General features: G+C 40.4%; 1 protein-coding gene across 1 annotated transcript in view; it reads right to left on the reverse strand.

Moving 5' to 3' along the window:
- LOC117530552 (calcium-activated potassium channel subunit alpha-1-like) overlaps window positions 1-24,904 on the reverse strand; it is a gene marked incomplete at its 3' end in the record, with an annotated part of 158,068 nt that overhangs the window by 123,421 nt on the left and 9,743 nt on the right. Inside the window, exons 3-5 of the mRNA XM_034193446.1 lie at window positions 4,613-4,688; window positions 2,107-2,182; window positions 1,074-1,244 (exon numbers count right to left, since the gene is read on the reverse strand). Of these exons, the coding sequence (XP_034049337.1) occupies window positions 1,074-1,244; window positions 2,107-2,182; window positions 4,613-4,688 (323 nt within the window). The remainder of the gene's footprint in view (window positions 1-1,073; window positions 1,245-2,106; window positions 2,183-4,612; window positions 4,689-24,904) is intronic.

Genomic DNA, 24,904 nt, shown 5'->3' on the forward strand with positions numbered 1-24,904 from the left:
CTTTATGGTCTTCTCAAAACATTAAAATTACTGTTCTGGATGCTCAGAATGCATCTGAGCTTATCTAGAAACCATTGGCTTCTGGGGGCCTAAAGCGGCCACCAGACCCCCGGCCTGTTGGCTTCGGCCCTGCGGGCATCGCACTTTGTCCCCCCAATTTCTAGTTCTAAATTGCACCCTTGTGCTTATGTATAGAGGATACAAATTGGTTAAAAGTAAACCTGCGTTACTATAAAACACCAACACGAACTTGTATATTACCTTTCTACTGGCTATTTCACCACTGATTTTGGGTGAACTTGAAAGGTCAAACTCAAAGTCATAACTATTTAACTCTTGATTAAATGTCAAGTACCACTTTAACCACATATTGTGGTATCACTGAATCACAAAGAATTCATTTCCATGAATCAGTGTCAAATATGAAAGTATGAAATAGGGTTAATATGAATATGAATAGTAATATGAAAGAGGGTTCATTCTATGTTTTGCTATTCATCAAGGTAAAAGGAAGAAGATGTGAATTATGTTGAACAGAAACTTGAAAGTCTTTACGTAAAGCTCATTTTGATAATAAATACAATATTGAAACGTGCACCATTGTCCAATTACTTATTGACCAAACGCACAGAGTACTGCCATAGATCTGAGCATGACATATCTGGGGATGCTGTTTTGTGTTTGAATATTAGCAAAGATTACTAGGCTTTAAACTGGATTTATTCCATCATCTCATTATATTATATTGTAACAAGTACGGCAATATGTCCGTCCAGCTGGGTTTCATTAAATCATCCTCATTTTATTGTGTTTGTTGGAAAGAGGGAAAGAAAACAGGAGCACCGAGCCACCTGAAACCGCATTACCTTCAATTACTAACAAGTGCAAAGTCTCTAAAGTAATCTACATATAAGAATAAACTGATATGCGGCAAAACAAAACTTCAGCATTATACCTTCATAAATGCTGTAATGTGATGGGTTTATAATGTACATAACATGCAACATATACTGCAATCAACTAAAAACAGGTGAGCTTCCAGATTAATTCAGCAAAAATAAATCCATTTTTACCAAACCGCCAAGGATGAAGAACACCATGAACAGGCGGCCCAGGGCTGTTTTGGCGTAGACGTCTCCATAGCCCACCGTGGACATGGTAACCATCAGTAAGTACACACATTCCCAGTAGGAAAGTGCCTGGGAATTTTGGAAACTTTCCCATGGATCCCCTGAGTTTTCCACCTGGAACAGAGGTCACGAAGATAAAAACAAAAAACAAACAAGAAAATGTGGCATATTTACATTTTAGATTTTTAATTGAATAATATAGGCACAATAATAATGAATTGAAATTTACTGGACAACAGTGACTTCAAAATTGTCATATTATAAAATATTTCAGCAACTTTGTAGCATTCATGCACATACGCGCACAAAGACACACACACACACACAAAACAGTCTGTTCTGAATCAAGAAACAATCTGTGTGCCTGTTGCTTGAAATGCAAAGAATCTAGCCACACCCCCATGAATATTGTTGAAAACTTTGAAAATGTTTCACATGAACCCTTAACAATATCTAACAGTTTGCACTATATGACCTCTTTAAAGGATTTATAAATGTTTTTTTCTGCCACTAGATGGAGAACTGCCTCTATATTTCAGAACCAAAACAGTGCTTCCCTTCTTGGCCACGCTTCCCCAACCCTCTGCCCTCCGCATTCAGAGGAAAGAACCCATGTATGTATATGTATGTGTATTCTAGTCCAACCACATTCTTGGTGAGAGCTTTTCTAAGTTTCTAAATGTGACTTTTATGAGGTATTTCCAGAATGTTGCTGTTGAAAAAAATAAAAATAAAAATCATCAACTACCTAGCGGTACTGCTGTTTCTTTATAAACATGCAGACACAGACATCTCATGCACTAAACACGCAAACATGACTAGAACAATAAGGAGTAGAAAAGCTCAGAGCACAGAGGGTGTGTTGCTGCATGATGCCATTAAGCCACTAAATCTTTACATAAAACATAGTTCTTGGTTGCTATATTAATGCGGAACAAGTCATTCAAAGCACATTTAAAAGTTCCCACTAACTTACCAGATGTATGAACCCTGCTGCAGTTAGCCATGTGCTAATGAAGATCGAACATAAATTCACCAGCTTTATGGAGTTACTGTTAAATAAAACCACACACAAAGGAAAGTTTCAGATATCAATTTTAAATTATTGTTGTTGTTTAATGGTGGCTCATTTTCCAAAATTCAGGACAGCAGCTGTACTATTGCATATATAAACTCTGAGCATTAACTAATTTAGCTAACTAGCTCAGTAGCTTGCACTGTGGATCATCAGCTTTATGGAGTTACTGTTAAAAACACACAAAAGAAAGGTTTAGATATAAATTTTTAATTAATATTGTTTAATGACTGCTCATTTTTCACAAATCAGGGTTGCAATTGTACTATTGCAAATATAAACTCTGACTATTAACTAATTTAGCCAGCTAGCTCAGTAGCTTGCACTGTGGATCACCAGCTTTATGGAGTTACTGTTAAATGAAAACACACACAACAAAGTTTCAAATATAAATTTTGAATTATTACTGTTTAATGGTTGCTCATTTTTCACAAATCAGGGTAGCAGTTGTACCATATACAATTATAGACCTGGTCAGGATGGGGTTCACCTGGCCTCGGTGAACACCATCCTGACCAGGTCTGCATAATCATGGGTACACCGAAATCAAAAGTCTATAACTGCTTTATTATGTGGTAAACAAGAAAATTGGGAGTTTGTCAAACATACTAAAACTGAAAAATCAATCTCAAGTTTCAACTCTTTATTATTACTGTCATACTGCACCAACTGACATCCCATTGATCGACTGGAGATGCCTGTTAAGTCCGTGATGAAGAGTCATCAGGCTTGTTTTCTTATAGAGTTCGCCAAACGCCTGTCTAGCTTCCGTGTAAAATCGACAGAGTACTCCGTCAACCATCCGTCTGTCATAAGTTTCAAAGTTGCGCGCATGTCCCTTTTCAGTGACGTACTTGCGAAACAGGTTGGCTGCCAACTGTGTATTTCTGCGGGTGTTCTTCGCATCTTTTTTGTGTAAAATTCGTTTTAAGTCAGCGTCATTAACAGACGCAAACCTGTCTTCTGCCATCTTGTCAACAAACTGACAGCCAAAGTAGGCGTTGCATCGTGTTATCTGATTGGTCGTTATCGATAGAAGGCGTCGCTCGGTTAGCTAGCACTACGCTGCACACGAGGTATACTCGTTTCACATGCGCGGTCTACTCGGCTCCATCAGTGGTCAACTCGGCATGTGGTACAGCTCAGAAAGTGGCGAATCGGCCAATCAGAAGTTGGCAAAATCCCATACCGTATAATAACTGCAAATATAAACCCTGACTCCAATTGATGCACTAAAAAATAAAATAAAATAAAAAAATCTCAGTCCATACTTCCAAATCACTGTTATAAGGTTTGGAAAAACCAGGAAGTTGCTCTCAGACAGCTGCTTAAAAAACTGTATCGAAATGATCTGTTACTTTAAAAGGTACACAATTAAACTAAGGAATTATCACTGGCAGTTTATTTTACAGTATGTGGCATCATTTGTAAATTAGAACATTTTCAGTGCAATAATGACAAAAAACCAACAAGAAAACAAATAAAATGATCATAGAAACTGAAATTAATTTATTTCACTTTTTCTGGAAACTAGAATTTTTCATGCTAAAATGTTCAATGTAACAAAGGTTATTGTTTACTACATGTATAAATGCTGATGAACATATAATGTTGAGTCTGTTACACTTGATTTAACAGAAACTATGTTCAAATGAAGTAGTGTTTAGCAGAAACAATAATGGAACATCAAACAGAAAATCATGAACATCTTAAATCAACAGTGTCCAATTCTGTCTTAAATTATTTGGAGCGTCTGAAAATGTCCATTATTTCAGCACCGTAGCGTTTTGAACTGTTGTCAGAGGTGTGTGCTCTCATAAGTGCTCTTCCAAAATCTGTGTTTGTCTTCTACAAAATCTCTCCCATCTGTGCTGAATTACAGCCTTACTTGGATTTGTGCTGTTATATAAGCAGTGCTTTAATACTATGAAACAGCTTTTGGACAAATGTATAGATTTATTTCACACCAAAAGAAAAGATCTGACTTTTTGGACATCTTCACAACATTGTTTTAAGAAATCAGCCCCATTAAAGCATAATTATGAATAAATTATGACTTATGCACAGCCAGCGAGCGCTCGATCTGAACGAGCGGATTATTGTGAAGTGTGCGTGGTCGCACTATAAGCTCATCCTGACATCTGTGCAAAAAACTGATTGAAAGCAACGAGTCAGCAAACAGAAAATGGAAAACAGCATAACATAACATAATTTGATTATTTGCATTTTTTAAAATTAGGAATCCAAAGTTATATTGTTGGTGCTGTCATTCATTTCTTACTAAACAATTATCAACTTCTATTCTGCTCTCACATTCACAGTTTCAAAATGAGCCACAATATGCAAGAAATACCATTACTCAAATTATTTTTAAAAATCTGCTTGGTACAAAGAAAAGAACACTTACCTCGTCTTTAATATGTTCAAAAATTGTAAAATTTCTGAGAACTGAATCAGTCGTAAAGCCCGTAAAAACCTCAAACCTGTGAGAACACACACACAAAAAAAATTGTTTTGTGTTTTTTTTTTTCAGAAAAAAAAAATCAATATCTCTGGACTAAAATCAACATTACCTTTCATACTCTCATCTATCTTTACCCCCTTCAATGGATTCATTTTGAAAAACCAAAATATCAAACCACTCAAAAGAAAATCAGTTAAAAAAGGATTTTTAAATATATATATATATAATTTAGGAAAACAAAAGTCAGCATCCCAACTATCTGCAGTCCACAAAGCATCATCATCTATGTGATACATTTTTATTCATGCTGAAGATTAAAAAAAAAAAAAAATTCAGGGTGGATAAAATAGGAGATTAAACTGAGAACAGGTGGACACTGCCAGGTCAAAATGAGGAAACAGCCATGACGTCAAATCCCAAATTTAAGGGTATTTAAGATAAGAAGGGGGTTTAAAAATGGCAGCTGAAACACTTGCCAGGAGAGTCAAGGATACTGTTACGCCTACAGTCAGATCCAAAAGTTTTTGGACAGTGACTTTTTCCCTTCTAATTTTGCATTTGTACACCACATGGGGTGTGCAACCAGTACATTCTGAGTGCTAGTCCCAAGCCCAAACAAATGAGTAGGGTTCCATCAGGAAGTGCATCCAGTGTAAAACACCCAACACAACCAGGCAGAGTACAAATCAAATTTCTGTACTGAATAGGTCGAGGCCCGGGTTAAAAACAACCACCATCAGGCCTATGGCCCAACAGGGTGCCGGCAGAAATTGGAGTACTGCTGGGCAAAGAAGAAGAGGAGGAGAACATGTCCAGTGACAGCGAGAGAAGAGGAATACTAGAAAGGTGAAATTGAGAACTGGGACTTTGAATGTTGGCAGTATGACTGGTAAAGGGAGAGAAGTGACTGATCTGATGGAGAGGAGAAAAGTAGACATATTATGTGTGCAAGAGACCAAGTCAGGTGATCTATGATCGGCAATATGGTTTCATGTTGAGAATGAGCACTACAGATGCAATGTTTGCTCTAATAGTACTGATGGAGAAGTGTAGAGAAGGCCAGAAGGAGCTGCATTGTGTGTTTGTGCATTCAGAGAAAGCTTATGACAGAGTGCCAAGGGTCTGGAGTGGCCGAGTGTGTGAGGGTAGTGAAGGATATGTGCAAGGGCAGTGTGACAGCAGTGAGATGAATAGTAGGAATGACAGATTTATTCAAGGTGGAAGTGGGATTACACCAAGGATCAGCTCTGAGTCCTTTCTTGTTCGCAATGATGGTGGACAGGTTGACGGATGAGATCAGACAGGAGTCTCTATGGATAATGATGTTCGCAGATGACATTGCGATCTGTACTGAGAGTACAGAGCAAGTTGAATCTAGCCTGGAACGGTGGAGATATGCTCTGGAGAGAAGAGGAATAAAAGTCAGTAATAGCAAGGAGTACATGTGCGTGAATGAAAGGGAACCCAGTGAAATGGTGAGGCTACAAGGAGTCGAGGTGGTGAAACTAGATCAGTTTAAATACTTGGGGTCAGCTATCCAAAGTAATGGATAGAGTGGTAGAGAGGCGACCCCTAACGTGAGCAACCAAAGAAAGGTGAAGCATCTGAACAACATTAAGGTAAGTTTTACACTCAGTCACTTTATTTTCAGAGCTAATAAGTAATTAATGTCAATAGAGAATTACTTTTACAGCCAGGTTTCTTTGAACAAGTCAAGGGATGGTTACATAAACATTTCAATTCATTGAGAATACTTTGGACTCCCATTTCCTTTAAGAAATACAAACGTGGCAAATCTGTGTAAAATAGGTAGTTCTCAAATGCTGAATGACTGTGCAAGAAGGAAACTAGTGAGGGAAGCCACCAAGACATGAAGACAACTCTGAAGGAGCTATAGGCTTCTGTGGCTGTGACAAGAGAAACTGTGCAGAGTGCAATTGTTGCATGTTGCATCCCCAGTTATACAGCTTCATGTTTGAGTGGAACAGAGAAGAATATTCCTAAAAAGAATACATGAAAATTCAGCTACAGTTTGCTAGAAGTCACATTGAGACTCAAGCCTAGATCTGATCCATTATCATTTGAAAGTACTTCTCTTTTCTATTTGCGAACCTGTGATTGGTAGTGCAGCAAACGTATGTTGCACTATGCACAATTTCTCCTATCAAAGACAAATAAGCCTATAACTCCCTCAGAGTTGTCTGGGTATCTTGGTGGCTTCCCTCACATTTTTGAACAATCACTCAGTTTTAGCCAAGTGTTTACTTGACACAGATTTACCATGTTGTTTGTTTGACTTAATGATCGAGAAAATGAAGCCTGAGATATACTTGGAAATGTTCATGTATCCATCACCTGATTTGTTGAAAGAAAGATTAAGTATAAAAATAGACACAATTCTGAGAAGGCCAACGTGATATTTCAAAGAGGCGTCAGCAAACTAAAAGTAATACTTTATTATAATCTTATACTGTATATGTAAAAGTCACATGCATGTGGGTGTGTTTGGGGTATGTCTACCCATGACTGTCCCATTGCTTAGCAACAGTAACCACAGCGACTACGGCAACCACCCCACCACACACAACGCCCCCATTCATACATAACCTCTAATGGTAACCCCCACTACCTTCCACACACACACACACACGCATACACACACACACACACACACACACACACACACACACACACACACACACACACACACACACACACACACAAATACTTAGCAAACTTTAGCTCCGAGATAAAATAAATGATCCTTGAGTTGAGTGAGAAAGATTAAATTTGGTTGTAATGTTACTCAGTTCCATCATTGACGATATTAGTGATTTTCATAAAAAAAAAACACAATCTTCGCAATAAGTCAAGATCAAAAAGGCCAAGGTGTTCACCTAACACGCCATTGCCAATCAATTGTAAGCAAAGAAATAAAAGCAAAGACAGTTCACCATGGCAACAGGAGCTTCAATCCATCATCGAATCCATGGGCCTATTATCGACGACCCTAGACCATCACAAGTGAAGCAATCATAAATATCTATGAAATCTCAAACCTAAAGTTGTATTTAGCCAGATGGGACTGATAATACACCCAAAATCCCGAACCTGCTCCAGCTGACGCACAGAAGGAGCTGAAAGTGTTGCAACATTCCAGCCTTCATCTTTCGTGGAGATTACCGCTGTGCCTCCTGCAGGTCTTACCCCAGTAAGAGATCACACGGAGGCATGAGCCACAGCTGTGGCAGAGGCCGTCTTGGTCGTCCTTCTCGTTGACCTGTCCGTGGCCCAGCCTGACCCTGTAGCCCTTCTGGAAGAGCTCCCCGGTGGACTTCTTACGCCTTCTTGTCTGAGAGGCTGTCAGAGTGCGCGTGTCTTCTTCAGGCGCCCTGTACACCAGCATCTTTGTGGGAATCATTTCCAAGATCAAGAAAGTCAAAATCAGAGAAATTTAAAATGGTCCCAAGATTTTCTCCTTAAACATCCACTCTGTCACCGTTCTGCATCCGATTTACCAGATATCATCTAAAAAAAAAAAAAAAAAAATCACCTTCCTCCAAAAATAGAGAAAAAAAAAAAAAAAACAGTCACGTGGTTTCCTGATGCTTCATCCAAACAGGTTGGCGTTAAAATGGATGCTGTTTTAAAAGAAGCATTTTGATCTGATTTTCCTTGTGGTATCCTCGTTGTGATCGGGCGCGAATGGCGAGCTTAAAGCAAACCCTTTTCCCATCAGGATATTAGTGTGTAAGCTCCTTTAGGATTCATCCAGGGAAAAGAAGAGTCTGTCCATCAGCTGGCTTCACTATGTAACCTACAACCCATCCCAGGACTGCTGCTGCTCCACAAACTAAATTCCATTCTCTAATCTTACACAAGAATAACATGTCCATTGGACAAAATGAGACATGTACAGAAAAAATTAGAGGCTTTAGCAATCGTGATCATTTCCACTGGATGTTGTGATTGTGGAATAATCCCTAAATAAATCAAAGCTGATGTATCATACAGCCTATCCCAGCAGTCCCTGGGTGAGAGGTGGGTAAAGTCTGTTCATTCATTCATTTTTTTTTTAAACCCACTTATTCCAGTTAAGAGTGACACAGACAGACAAATACATTTAGGGGCCAGACACCTGAAAGTGGGCGTGTCACTACCACCAATAATTTGCATCACTTTTAACCAAACTGTAAGCAACTTTACAAACCATTATTACTGTTTTTATTCAATAACTCCAAAATATTAAATCTTAGATAGTCCAAACTATACCTTTTTGGAATATAAGTCCCGAAAGACAGGTAACCAAAATGCCATATCATCACCTTCCTAAAATAATGGCCTAGGTCAAGTTTTGGAAAATATGACTTAGGCCATTATTTTAGGAAGGTGAAAATATCAAAGGTTTTTCCACCCCGGAGGGTAGTGATCAACATATTTGGCCCACAGACAAATTCACACGCTCTCACACCTTCGAGATTTATGACTTATCAATAATCAATCAATCAATCAATTTTTTTATATAGCACCAAATCACAACAAACAGTTGCCCCAAGGCGCTTTATATTGTAAGGCAAGGCCATACAATAATTATGTAAAACCCCAACGGTCAAAACGACCCCCTGTGAGCAAGCACTTGGCTACAGTGGGAAGGAAAAACTCCCTTTTAACAGGAAGAAACCTCCAGCAGAACCAGGCTCAGGGAGGGGCAGTCTTCTGCTGGGACTGGTTGGGGCTGAGGGAGAGAACCAGGAAAAAGACATGCTGTGGAGGGGAGCAGAGATCGATCACTAATGATTAAATGCAGAGTGGTGCATACAGAGCAAAAAGAGAAAGAAACAGTGCATCATGGGAACCCCCCAGCAGTCTACGTCTATAGTAGCATAACTAAGGGATGGTTCAGGGTCACCTGATCCAGCCCTAACTATAAGCTTTAGCAAAAAGGAAAGTTTTAAGCCTAAGCTTAAAAGTAGAGAGGGTGTCTGTCTCCCTGATCTGAATTGGGAGCTGGTTCCACAGGAGAGGAGCCTGAAAGCTGAAGGCTCTGCCTCCCATTCTACTCTTACAAACCCTAGGAACTACAAGTAAGCCTGCAGTCTGAGAGCGAAGCGCTCTATTGGGGTGATATGGTACTACGAGGTCCCTAAGCTAAGATGGGACCTGATTATTCAAAACCTTATAAGTAAGAAGAAGAATTTTAAATTCTATTCTAGAATTAACAGGAAGCCAATGAAGAGAGGCCAATATGGGTGAGATATGCTCTCTCCTTCTAGTCCCCGTCAGTACTCTAGCTGCAGCATTTTGAATTAACTGAAGGCTTTTTAGGGAACTTTTAGGACAACCTGATAATAATGAATTACAATAGTCCAGCCTAGAGGAAATAAATGCATGAATTCGTTTTTCAGCATCACTCTGAGACAAGACCTTTCTGATTTTAGAGATATTGCGTAAATGCAAAAAAGCAGTCCTACATATTTGTTTAATATGCGCTTTGAATGACATATCCTGATCAAAAATGACTCCAAGATTTCTCACAGTATTACTAGAGGTCAGGGTAATGCCATCCAGAGTAAGGATCTGGTTAGACACCATGTTTCTAAGATTTGTGGGGCCAAGTACAATAACTTCAGTTTTATCTGAGTTTAAAAGCAGGAAATTAGAGGTCATCCATGTCTTTATGTCTGTAAGACAATCCTGCAGTTTAGCTAATTGGTGTGTGTCCTCTGGCTTCATGGATAGATAAAGCTGGGTATAATCTGCGTAACAATGAAAATTTAAGCAATACCGTCTAATAATACTGCCTAAGGGAAGCATGTATAAAGTGAATAAAATTGGTCCTAGCACAGAACCTTGTGGAACTCCATAATTAACTTTAGTCTGTGAAGAAGATTCCCCATTTACATGAACAAATTGTAATCTATTAGACAAATATGATTCAAACCACCGCAGCGCAGTGCCTTTAATACCTATGGCATGCTCTAATCTCTGTAATAAAATTTTATGGTCAACAGTATCAAAAGCAGCACTGAGGTCTAACAGAACAAGCACAGAGATGAGTCCACTGTCCGAGGCCATAAGAAGATCATTTGTAACCTTCACTAACGCTGTTTCTGTACTATGATGAATTCTAAAACCTGACTGAAACTCTTCAAATAGACCATTCCTCTGCAGATGATCAGTTAGCTGTTTTACAACTACCCTTTCAAGAATTTTTGAGAGAAAAGGAAGGTTGGAGATTGGCTTATAATTAGCTAAGATAGCTGGGTCAAGTGATGGCTTTTTAAGTAATGGTTTAATTACTGCCACCTTAAAAGCCTGTGGTACATAGCCAACTAACAAAGATAGATTGATCATATTTAAGATCGAAGCATTAAATAATGGTAGGGCTTCCTTGAGCAGCCTGGTAGGAATGGGGTCTAATAAACATGTTGATGGTTTGGATGAAGTAACTAATGAAAATAACTCAGACAGAACAATCGGAGAGAAAGAGTCTAACCAAATACCGGCATCACTGAAAGCAGCCAAAGATAACGATACGTCTTTGGGATGGTTATGAGTAATTTTTTCTCTAATAGCAATAGCAAAGAAAGTCATGAAGTCATTACTAGTTAAAGTTAATGGAATACTCAGCTCAATAGAGCTCTGACTCTTTGTCAGCCTGGCTACAGTGCTGAAAAGAAACCTGGGGTTGTTCTTATTTTCTTCAATTAGTGATGAGTAGAAAGATGTCCTAGCTTTACGGAGGGCTTTTTTATAGAGCAACAGACTCTTTTTCCAGGCTAAGTGAAGATCTTCTAAATTAGTGAGACGCCATTTCCTCTCCAACTTACGGGTTATCTGCTTTAAGCTACAAGTTTGTGAGTTATACCATGGAGTCAGACACTTCTGATTTAAAGCTCTCTTTTTCAGAGGAGCTACAGCATCCAAAGTTGTCTTCAATGAGGATGTAAAACTATTGACGAGATACTCTATCTCCCTTACAGAGTTTAGGTAGCTACTGTGTTGGTATATGGCATTAGAGAACATAAAGAAGGAATCATATCCTTAAACCTAGTTACAGCGCTTTCTGAAAGACTTCTAGTATAATGAAACTTATTCCCTACTGCTGGGTAGTCCATCAGAGTAAATGTAAATGTTATTAAGAAATGATCAGACAGAAGGGAGTTTTCAGGGAATACTGTTAAGTCTTCAATTTCCATACCATAAGTCAGAACAAGATCTAAGATATGATTAAAGTGGTGGGTGGACTCATTTACTTTTTGAGCAAAGCCAATAGAGTCTAATAATAGATTAAATGCAGTGTTGAGGCTGTCATTCTCAGCATCTGTGTGGATGTTAAAATCGCCCACTATAATTATCTTATCTGAGCTAAGCACTAAGTCAGACAAAAGGTCTGAAAATTCACAGAGAAACTCACAGTAACGACCAGGTGGACGATAGATAATAACAAATAAAACTGGTTTTTGGGACTTCCAATTTGGATGGACAAGACTAAGAGACAAGCTTTCAAATGAATTAAAGCTCTGTCTGGGTTTTTGATTAATTAATAAGCTGGAATGTAAGATTGCTGCTAATCCTCCGCCCCGGCCCGTGCTACGAGCATTCTGACAGTTAGTGTGACTCGGGGGTGTTGACTCATTTAAACTAACATATTCATCCTGCTGTAACCAGGTTTCTGTTAGGCAGAATAAATCAATATGTTGATCAATTATTATATCATTTACCAACAGGGACTTAGAAGAGAGAGACCTAATGTTTAATAGACCACATTTAACTGTTTTAGTCTGTGGTGCAGTTGAAGGTGCTATATTATTTTTTCTTTTTGAATTTTTATGCTTAAATAGATTTTTGCTGGTTATTGGTAGTCTGGGAGCAGGCACCGTCTCTACGGGGATGGGGTAATGAGGGGATGGCAGGGGGAGAGAAGCTGCAGAGAGGTGTGTAAGACTACAACTCTGCTTCCTGGTCCCAACCCTGGATAGTCACGGTATAATCAATAATCAACAGGTTGGTTTTCCGTGTCCCACAGCAGTCTGTAATTAAGGTTCTTTAAATGGAGCAATAGGTCCACCTGGTGGACAGTTAGCATTATGGCAGGTACAATTGAATTAGCCTTCTAACCTTCAAGGCCCTCCACAACCTTGCTCCGTTGATTTAGCGCTTTCAGCTGCTCTGCTCCCCACCTTTGGAACTCTCTTCCACCTGATATCTGTAACATTGACTCTCTGGTTACTTTCAAATCACGTCTCTAAACCCACCTGTTCAAGAAAGCCTATTCAATATGAGTTCCACTCATTCACTGCAGAATTTTTGTCTTGTTTTAAATTGTTATATAATTTCTTTTTAACTGCAAATGTCATTTTAAGTTTTTAATTCTAATCTTTTATTGTTATGCTTTTAATCTGCTTATTTCTGCATTGCAATGGTGTCCTTGAGTTTTTTGAAAAGCGCCTATAAATGTAATGTATTGTTATTATTTATACAGTATAATACAATGTCACAAAATTTATTGTAAAAACTACTATGATTTATTTGACATTTAATTTGCATAATTTTTTGAAATTAAACATAGTGTAACTCATGTTACTTTCTACAATAATTCAATACAAATTCACAGAAAAGTATTAGACAATTGTTAAAAGTTGATATAGAAATTAATGATGGTGTTCGCCACTCCGGACCCAACACAGTTCCATTGTGTCGTGGATGCAGCAGATCGCGACACCACAGCACGGTCCTAAACGTTACTTAAATAAGTTATTGTAAAAATTACCACATGACATTTGGACCCTTACATGGACCAGATTCTCTGTGATATGCAACACAGAGTATTTGTTCTTTTAGTTCGGGTCACGGTGGCAGCAAACTAAGAGTAGTATCTCACTGGGCTGCAGCTGTTGAGGAGCAGTTGAAGACATAATTTGTGACAAAACACATGAATCAGTTGGAATCTCACTGAATTGGTACTTACAACAGATTAGCACGTGTCACCTGAATGTCGTATGGCCTGGCAGCGAGAATACGGCCAAAAATTGCAAGTAATTTGCATACATATTGTGCGAGTTCTGCTCAAATGCCACCACTTGGCACAGCCTTCACAGCTGCAATGATCTCACTGATTTTTGCGCGAATGCTGAGCAGCACTTGCTTAACTGAAATGGCAAGACGATCGCACACAAAGTGGCGTGGATTGCTGTGGGCTGTTAATGTACTGCTATTGTGACGCTATTATGTGAAAAGATGCTGCAGAAACATCCCAGACTGTAACCACTGAAGGCAGAGCCCTCATGTTTCATGAAATTTCACGACTTTCCTCGCAAATGCGGTTTGCACTCTTTCACAGCACAGTGAAATACTACCCTAAACAGCTCATCCCACACACTTCGGTATGCTCAGCCAATTCCTGTAACACTTGTTCTGGGTCTTCTGGGTCCATGACCCCTACATATATACAGTGAGGCAAATAAGTATTAAACAGACCTTAATATTTTGTACAGGAAACCTTTGTTTGCAGTTACAGACGTCAGACTTTTCCTATAGTTCTTGACCAAGTTTGCACACTGCAGCAGGGATTTTGGTCCACTCCTCCATACAGATCTTCTCCAGATCTTTCAGGTTTCGAGGTTCAGTTCCATCCAAAGATTTTCTCATGGGTTCAGGTCTGGATACTGGCCAGGCCACTCCAGGACCTTGAAATGCATCTTACAGAACTGCTCCTTAGTAGCCCTGGCTGTGTGTTTCGTGTCATTGTCACGCTGGAAGACCCAGCCACTCGTTTGCCAAAATCTCACGATACATGACCCCATCCAATCTCCCTTCAATACAATGCCACCGTTCTGTCACGTTTACAGAAAAACACTCCCAAACATGTTTCCACCCCCATGCTTCACGGTTGGGATGGTGTTCTTGGGGTTCTCATCTTCCAAACACAGCGAGTGGAGTTGATGCCAAAAAGCTCTATTTTGGTCTCATCTGATCACATGACCTTCTCCCATGCCTTCTCTGGATCATCCAGATGGTCACTGGTGAACTTCAAACAGGCCTGGACATGTGCTGGTTTGAGCAGGGGGACCTTGCTGCCCTGCAGGATTTTAAACCATGACAGCATCATGTGTTACTAATGTAATCTTTGTGACTGTGGTCCCAGCTCTCTTGCATGGAGCCCCAGACTGAGGAAGATTGACAGTCATCTTGTGTTTCTTCCATTTTCTAATAAATACTCCAACAGTTGTTGTCTTCTACCAAGCTGCTTGCCTGTTGTCCTGTAGTCCATCCCAGCCTTGTGCAGGTGTACAGTTTTGTCCCTGGTGTCCTTAGACAGCTCTTTGGTCTTGGCTATGGTGGACAGGTTGGAGTGTGATTGATTGAGTGTATGAACAGGTGTCTTTTATACAGGTAACAAGTTCAAACAGGTGCAATTAATACAGGTGTTAAGGATTTTATATATATATATATATATGTTATCACTGTTAAACATTTGTACCTTCGTCTTCTTTCTTATGAAAACGGTGTTGTGCTGTTTGCACCTAACCCCGAGAATGTATGTGTTATTCAACCTTGTTTTAGCATGCTGGGGTCAATCTGAACTGGGAATGAAGAGCTGGATGTACTTATTATTATACAACTTGTTTTTGTAGCCGCTAACGACTGGGAGTGAAGCATGACGGGGTCAGTCATGAACTGGGAGTAATAGACCTGAAGGTTGTTTTTGACTGTTGTGACGTGATGCTTAGTGTGAAGACCAGGACACTCCAGGCAGATGCACAACAGCTGATAACTGCAACAGACGAACGAGATGTGCTGACCTCCGACGATAAGAGTAAAAGAAAGAAACTGTTTGTCCTTACAGCTGCGCTTATTGACGTATGTGTTTATGTTACGGGAAGAAACTTGTCTCGCGTTGTCCCCCCCCCCCCTTAGGACAAGTTTTATGATGTAATGAGGGCATCTCTAATAAAAAGAGCGGGAGCACAGGCCAGACTTTAGTGTAGCTTTGGTGTACAGCCTGGCCGCACTCCGCGCGTGATTAATTTGACTTTCTGTCTCACTGGTGTTTCTTGACTCTGTTTGTCTTATCAAAGGTTTTAAGAATGTTTGGAGGAGAAAATACCCAACATTGACTGGGGGCTCGTCCGGGATCTCAACAATACCGGAGGTGTCCAGCGGAGGTCGTCAAGTCCAGACGTAAATCCTTGGCCAAGGTCCGATCGATTGATCGTGTCTGCAATTGTCGACCACCGTTGGCATCGTCTGGTTGACGAGATTTTCCCGAAGAAGACAGACAGGAAGTCGAGTCAGTGAGTAAAATTTCTTTGTAAACAGTACTGAGTGAGTGGTGATCAGATCACATAAACAGTTAAATTCCGCAAGCGATGATACAGAATCGTCTGTTAATGCAAAGCAGTTAAACTCTGTAAGGAGGGTGCGGACTCCTCTGTTTATATACGCGTACCGGTAGGGGATAAAAGTGATCACATAAAACAGTTAAACTCCGTAAGCGATGATACAGAATCGTCTGTTAATGAAACACAGTTAAACTCTGTAAGGAGGGCGGACTCCTCTACGGTTGCGAGGGACGCACGTAGTTAAATTCCGGAAGGAGGATACGGACTCCTCTGTTTTAATACGTAAAGGAAATCCCGGGTAGAAATACGTGCACTGTAAAACAGCAGTTAAATTTGGCAGGGACGGCGGAGTCCCCTAATGCAGGACATTAGTTAAATTTCACGGGAGGGCGAGCTCCCCTGGCATAAGAATACGCGTACGATTATTAAAAGTGTTTCTATGTGTAAATAGTGTTTTGTGTAAGTGTAAATAACTGTGTGAAAGTGTAATACTTTGGACAACGTTAGTGACAACCGTGCGTGTGGAAGCAGAGGCAAGTGATTCCGCTTCCTACGGGGAGGTGAAAGGAATCAACCACACGACGGCAAATTAATTGTCACGTCCAAAGAAAGTGTGAAAACTTCAGATTTAGAACACCCTAGGTGTGCCCCCGTCTGAAGTCCAAATTATAACAAGGGATAATAAAAATGGGGGGTAAGACGTCTAAAAATAAGGAAAATTTATCAACTGACGACTGGAAATTTATGGAAGCAAAAAAAATCCAAAAGCAACAAAGAAATTGGAGACCTGGATAAATAAACATGACTTTGACGGACGACTGAACCTGATCAGTATACAGAAGCTAAAGAAGGAGTTAGAACAGCAACATAAAGGTGATGAGAAAAGATGCAGAAAGTAGGGGCAGATTTAGTGGCATTTTGGGAGGAGGAAGCAGAGAACAGACAGAAGGGAGCAGAGAAGCGACGATTAGAGAAAGCAGGGAAAAGAAAGCTGTAGGTAAGGCAGAAGAAGATGTGATAATTCAGCACAGAGAACCAGAACAGCCTCAGCAACCACCGCCGGCTGGATCGTCGGTGACAACAACACCCTTATCTCCTCTACCAGAGGATGACGATGTACCGCCACCACAGTATGATTTGGCAGTAAAACCTAAGGTAAAAAGTGAAAAACCAGAAAAACCAGAAAAACCACAAACACGCAGTCAAGCGAAAGTGCCTACAGCCCCTCCCATGGTGGAACACAGTGACCAGGGAGGTGCCTATCCTATGATAGAAGTACCAAATCCTCGTGCAGGAACAGCAGGACAGCGATCAACCATGCTCGTATATCGAACATGGAATGCTGATGATATCAAAGCAGCAGTCGACATGATACCATCGCCACATGTCGACATTGAGGGATTTATGCAGGATATAGAAAACATTAGAAGTTCTTACCACCTTAGTGGACCTGAAGTCCAACAGGTGTGGATGAAAGCATGTGGCCCTAAAATGGAGTCAGATACGCGGAGACTGGAATCCTGCAGACCAGGATGGCGTACCATTGCCACATGATGATCCAGTCTTGAAAACAAGAGTGGAAGCTATGATTACACGTGCAAAAGGTGTGTTAGGACCAAAGATAAATTATACTGAAATTACCAGGACAACTCAGAAAGAAGGAGAACCATGGACAGAGTTTAGATGCAGATTTGAGAGTGTATTTAGAGTCCATAGTGGCATATTGCCAGGAACACCAGTGTATGAAAACAAATTGAAAAATATTTCACCTGTGAAGCTGACAATGACCGATTTGATTCATGATGGCAACTCAACAGCTGTCATAACAGTAACAGGTGCCACTGAAGATGTTTTAAAATTGAGATTCACAGGTATGCCATTACATGTGTCAGTTTGTAAACCATATTTGACAGAATGGCAAGAATTGGGACTGACAGTCATAACAGCTTTGTCAGCCACTGATTGGAGCAGAGTTGGACCACGAACGGAGTTCAGTCCATCAACTAAATTGTATAAAGTGCCAGTTAATGTCTCATTGGTGCTGACAGCTGGAACACACATTGATGTGTCCACTTCATAATCCTGAGTGTTTCAGTTGAGTCCTGAAGAAGATGATCTTCTCTCTTCGGTACCATCAGGATTGTGGACAACAGGTCCTTCAGACGTAGGACTGATAAAAAATGCACAACCTGTAGTTATAAGACCAAAAACAGAATACAGACCATGTGTAAGACAGTATCCATTGAAACCTGATGCAATTGAAGGAATCAGGCCAGTAATAGAGGATTTATTAACAGCAGGAGTAATAGTGCCATGTCCAGATTCACCATGTAACACACCCATATTTCCTGTAAAAAAGGCTCCGCCCTCAGTGGGGTGGAGAATGATTCAAGATCTGCAGGCAGTAAATGCTGCTGTGATTAAAAGAGCACCATGCGTCCCAGATCCACACACCTTGTTAAATTCGCTGAGACCAAATTCTAATAGTTTCTCAGTAATTGACATAAGTAATGCATTTTTCTCTGTGCCAGTACACCCAGATAGTCAATTCTGGTTTGCTTTTACCTTTAAAGGACAACGATATACATTTACCAGATTACCGCAGGGTTACGCAGAGAGTCCAACTATTTATTCTCAAGTCATGTCAGCATGTTTAGCCAATTTCGTTCCACCGGCAGATAGCCAACTATTAGTGTATGTTGATGACATTCTGATTGCCTCTGACACACGAGAAAACTGCATAACTGACACAGTAGCATTATTATGTTTCTTATTTGATAATGGCCACAAAGTGAGTGAAAACAAAGTTCAGTTGTGTAGGGATAAAGTAAAATATTTAGGACATGAATTATCAGCCACAGGGCGCACGATCCTGTGTGACAGGAAGGAAGCAATTTTACACGCTCCAAAACCACAAACCAAAAAGCAGATGATGTCATTTCTTGGACTGACTAATTACTGCAGGGCATGGATTCCCTGTTATGCAGAATTGACTAGTCCACTTTCTGATTTGATGTACAAGGATGATATTTCAATGTCAACCGTGTTGGAATGGAACAAAGATGCTGAGGAAGCCTTTGTAAAAGTAAAACAAACATTAGTGTCATCCACAGTTTTGGCACTACCAGATTATAGTAAACCATTCATTCAAACAGCTGATTGTAAGAATAAGTTCATGACTAGTGTTTTGGTTCAAGTGTATGGCTCAAAATTAAGGCCAGTTGCCTACTACTCATCTAAATTGGATGCAGTGGCAAGTGCTCTACCACCATGTGTACAGGCTGTTGTTGCAGCCTCTATGGCTGTTCAAAGTAGCAGTAATGTTGTTCTATTCCATCAGTTGACACTGAATGTTCCACATGCAGTTTCTGCACTTCTGTTGCAGACAAACATGAGCCTTTTGTCCCCAGCAAGACATCTTTCGTGCATGTCCTTGCTATTATCACAACCACACCTTACGGTAGAGCGCTGTACAACATTGAATCCATCCACATTGATACCTTTACCTGAGGATGGTGAGCCGCACAATTGTCTTGATGTAGCTACGGTCTGTACGAAAGCACGCCCAGACCTCCAGGACACACCCATCCCAAACAGTACAATTGTGTATGTGGATGGTTCACCACAATATCCCTTTCAAGTGATTCACATGGATTATATACAGCTGAGTAAACATGAAGGGAAGGAATTTTGTTTAGTCGTAATTGATGCCTTCTCAAAATGGGTAGAATTGTTCCCTACAAAACATGCAGATGCACTTACAGTGGCTAAGGCATTGTGCAAAGACATCATTCCACGATTTGGAATACCAGAAACAGTTTATTCAGATAATGGAGCGCATTTTGTTAATACAATAGTGCAATACGTAGGAGAAGCGCTACAGGTCAATCTCAAAAATCATTGTGCTTATCAACCACACAGTGCCGGATTAGTGGAAAGGACAAAGGGCACAATAAAAATAAGATTAAGGAAATGTATAGAAGAGACAAAACGAACCTGGATTGAATGTTGGACCTAGTAAAATTGTATATGAGAATAACACCAACACCATCAGGGTTAACACCATTTGAGATACTTTATGGACGACCATATCGTCTACCAATTTTGACATGGATACTAAAACAGCAGATGAGGAACAAACATTAGCAAATTTTATGAAAAAGACATTAACACAGAAAGAGATAACTTAAACACATTTACTGCCGAATAATTTTGATCTTCCACAGGACGGCCTTCCAGTAGTCTAGCCAGGAGACTGGGTGTTCATCAGAGTCCAGTCCTCGTTGGGAAGGTCTATACCAAGTGCTGTTAACAACACCAACTGCAGTAAAGATAGCGGAGAGATCAACGTGGATACATCACTGTAAGATACAGCGTGTGTTGGCGGCCTCCACAGTGTAAGGGGAAGTCTGGCTACAAAGGGAGTCTATTTAATTAGCAATAGATTGTCTCAATGCCAGTGAAGCAGGGAGATCCTTGCACTATTAGGTGAGGTGGTTAACAACACTGTATCCTAGCAATCATGACTGAACTACAGCAGACCCCGGAGCGGCGTGCTCAGCGCCGCCGCTGCCGGACTGTTGGTAGGGCAGCCGGTTGCGTTGTGATCTTAGTGTGTTTCGTGCTCCTCGGATTCCTGGCCTGGTGGTTGACCCAAGAATTGCAGCTCACTGTGGACCGAGCCAGAGAACAACGCAAGCAACGTCAGAAGAGGTTTATTCATAATGTGAACGAGACAGATGGACACCCTCATATATACCATACTAATATGTGGTACAGATATGTTCATTTATTGGCTATGGAATTACGTTACTAATTGTTATGTTTGTTCGCAAATACCTATATCCTCAACACACCCAGCTCTGACGGTTAAACCGTACCCTGCTAGGGTGACAGAATGTCTTATCATACGGATGCATAATCAAACTGTATTTCGGGGGCAGTTCTAACACCACTTGCCTCAGTGCAACCACTTATATGATAGGGATTTCAACAGAGGACGTACAAGCGTGCCCAAGTGCTGCTCCATTGACTAGACTGAAGGGAAACGCAAAAATATCATCATGTTAAATTGTCATCACAACGGCCATTCCCAAATTGCTTTTACGGGACAGGGAATAAAACTGTAGGTAAAATTAAGAAACGTCTGTGTACCCAAACGTATGTTTTATCAAATAATTTAAGCCTAGCCAAAACATAATATGTGGATGGTACTTATCTTCATCACATTGGACGGGGATGTAATTATACAGGCTCCTGTCCATGGGGAACGGATGAATCATGTGCTTATGTTAGTAAGTTTTTGCTACCACCTGTAAATGGTACTCCGGTGTATGATGACATCTATTGGCTTTGTGGTTCCAGACTGTACATGAGTCTCCCACCAAATTGGGGTGGTGTGTGTGCACCTACCCAGGTGACTGACCATACATATGTGGTAGGACCTCCACAGAGAAGAATGGCAGCACCAGACGGAGGAGATTGATATACCCAGATGTGTTACCACATGATCACATGTGGGGCTCGGATGTACTAAAGGACCAAAAAATTGTGGTCTGTAAGAGATAAAATAGCACATTCATTGTTCCCCTGGATAGGAGTGGGAAAAAATTCATTAATGATTGAAACTCTGAATTATCGATTGGGTCTGTTCATGAATGTAACTAAAAAAATAGTAGCAGCTCAAAACACTGAAATAGATGCTTTACGTACCATGGTGATGCAAAATCGCATGGTTTTAGACTTGCTTACTGGTTCACAGAGAGGAATTTGTGTTCTACTGAACACAACATGCTGTACTTTCATCCCAGACTCCATTCATTCAGTGGATATGCAGGACGCATTGGAAGAGCTGAATAAACTTTGTGATGCAATGCATAAAGACACCCTAGCCGTGAACCGGTGGAATCCCTGGTCCTGGTTGACTTCAGGACCATGTTGGCAGTTACTATTGAAAATGGTGACACCAGTTATTATAGTCCTAATTCTGATTGGACTTTGCATGTGTTGTGTGATCCCTTATATCAAAACAATGGTTGGCAAAATGGTGTCAAATACATTTGTACAGTGTAATCTGGCCTTCCAACAAACTATGCCAAAATATCAAGCATTGAAACAGTCAGACCTTAGTGGAGAAAACTATAATGACTGTACTGAGAATTATGATGATATTGAAAAGCTCACAACTCCAGTTCAAGCTTGAACTGTTGACGTGATGAGTTAACACACTCTTAGCCTATGAAGCTTTAGCTGAAAAAGTAATAAGACAAGTGGTGTAGTCGAATAATACAGAAAAACGGTTCATTTATACCAGTCAGCCGAAGTGATGTATGGTGGTGGTGTGGTGATAACAGAATCTTTGACAGACTGCCACGAAATGTGTCAGGTTATTGTGCATTAATATCATTATTGTTACCCATGACCCCTGAAGACGTTACGACATATGCAGCCTCTCTTATTCCTGAGGATTGGCAGAAAGGCATAGCCAGACATAGAGTAAAAAGAGATTGGAAAGGAGTAGGAAATCCAACATATATTGACGCATTAGGAGTCCCCAGAGGAGTGCCTGACGAGTATAAACTGGTTGATCAAATAGCAGCTGGATTCGAATCTTCCATCTGTTGGTGGTGTTCAATTAATAAAAACGTGGACAGAATAAACTAAGTTAATAAACTAACTAACTAAGCTGGGTGATGCCTACTATATGTTTAACAGGTGATAAACAGGTGGGAAATGTTAAGGATTTTATATATATATATATATATATGTTATCACTGTTAAACATTTGTACCTTCGTCTTCTTTCTTATGAAAACGGTGTTGTGCTGTTTGCACCTAACCCCGAGAATGTATGTGTTATTCAACCTTGTTTTAGCATGCTGGGGTCAATCTGAACTGGGAATAAAGAGCTGGATGTACTTATTATTATACAACTTGTTTTTGTAGCCGCTAACGACTGGGAGTGAAGCATGACGGGGTCAGTCATGAACTGGGAGTAATAGACCTGAAGGTTGTTTTTGACTGTTGTGACGTGATGCTTAGTGTGAAGACCAGGACACTCCAGGCAGATGCACAACAGCTGATAACTGCAACAGACGAACGAGATGTGCTGACCTCCGACGATAAGAGTAAAAGAAAGAAACTGTTTGTCCTTACAGCTGCGCTTATTGACGTATGTGTTTATGTTACGGGAAGAAACTTGTCTCGCGTTGTCCCCCCCCCCCCTTAGGACAAGTTTTATGATGTAATGAGGGCATCTCTAATAAAAAGAGCGGGAGCACAGGCCAGACTTTAGTGTAGCTTTGGTGTACAGCCTGGCCGCACTCCGCGCGTGATTAATTTGACTTTCTGTCTCACTGGTGTTTCTTGACTCTGTTTGTCTTATCAAAGGTTTTAAGAATGTTTGGAGGAGAAAATACCCAACAACAGGTAAAGAGTGCAGAATAAGAGGGCTTCTTAAAGAAAAATTAACAGGTCTGTGTGAGCCAGAATTCTTGCTGGTTGGTAGGTGTTCAAATACTTATTTCATGCAATGAAAAGCAAATAAATGATTAAAACGTTATACAATGTGACTTTCTGGATTTTGACCTCTTCATAGGTGGGAAAAGTTCGACAGTGGATCAAATACCTATTTGTCTCCCTGAATTGACAAAAACTTAATGAATGATGAACGAGTATTTGTAATTCATTTCAGCAGAAACTGTTCCATAAGAATGCAAAGTGTAATTCTTTTTTTTTTTTTAAAGTCATCACACACCTTTTTTTTTAAACAAGCTGTTGTGTGCCTCATCATGTGTCTGAAGGCTTTTCTGACATGCAGGTTGCATGTAGCGTTTGCACGCACAAGCTTATCGTGCAATGAGGGGGAGAGAAAGAGAGAGAGAGAGAAAGAGAGAGAGAGAATGTGATATGAAGGACTATTAGTGCGGGCTGAGTGTGTATTTGTGTCACGATGTTCAGACATCATGGCCGAAAGCCCAGTGACAGAAATATGGAGTTCTGAGCAGAAGAGGGAGTTTGGCAGCTGCAGCCAAATGTAATGATCTCATCACGTCTAAATTCAACCACTAATCTTCCACTGACAAATCAGCATTATGACAGAATCCAGATGTATGTTTTAATTCACACGAGAACTACGTAAGTAAGAAGGAAACCTGTCAGTAAACGTCACTGCACAGAAAGAAGAATTTATTTGTATCAATGGGATTGAAAACAGGGTAGCCCCGAAAGAAGGGAACATATGACAAAGATCCAAGACTTTTTAGTCTTGGTGCTGCCTGTCTTGTTGTATGGTTGTGAGTCTTGGACGTGAACCAGTAACTGAAGGTGACGACTCTTTCGTACCAGGTCTTTAAGGAAAATCCTTTAGTATCGCTGGAATGGACTACCTAACCAAGTGGTTAGGTAGGGAGAATAAGATGAGAAGTGTCACTTGCATCATGAGGGAGCATCAGTTTTGACATTTTGGCTATGTGGAGTGTTTCACATATCACTCGTGGTCTCCATTGTCATCTTCTACGCTGTAATGTGCTGTGGCAGCAGGCTGAATGCAACTGACACAAAATCAGGAGGATGCTGAGGAAACTGCTCAGCATCCTGGAAAACACCTCCCACTCCCTGCATGCCACACTGACGTCCTGTCAGAGCACCTTCAGCCACTGACACCACCAAGGAGTACCACGGAATGCCACAGGAGATCTTGCCTACCTGTGGCAATTAAACTGTGTAATTTCTCCCCCTTCTACAGGATGAATACATAATACATACTTTATGAAGTTATTCAGTTATTCAGAGTTATGTGTGATATTGTCAAATATCTTGTGCAAATGTCTTCTAGTCATTTCGCAGAAATTTGTTCATTGTCGGCTTACATCACAAAATTTGTAAATTTT

Source organism: Thalassophryne amazonica, chromosome 18 (assembly GCF_902500255.1).
Source record: "Thalassophryne amazonica chromosome 18, fThaAma1.1, whole genome shotgun sequence".
Taxonomy (NCBI): Eukaryota; Metazoa; Chordata; class Actinopteri; order Batrachoidiformes; family Batrachoididae; genus Thalassophryne; species Thalassophryne amazonica.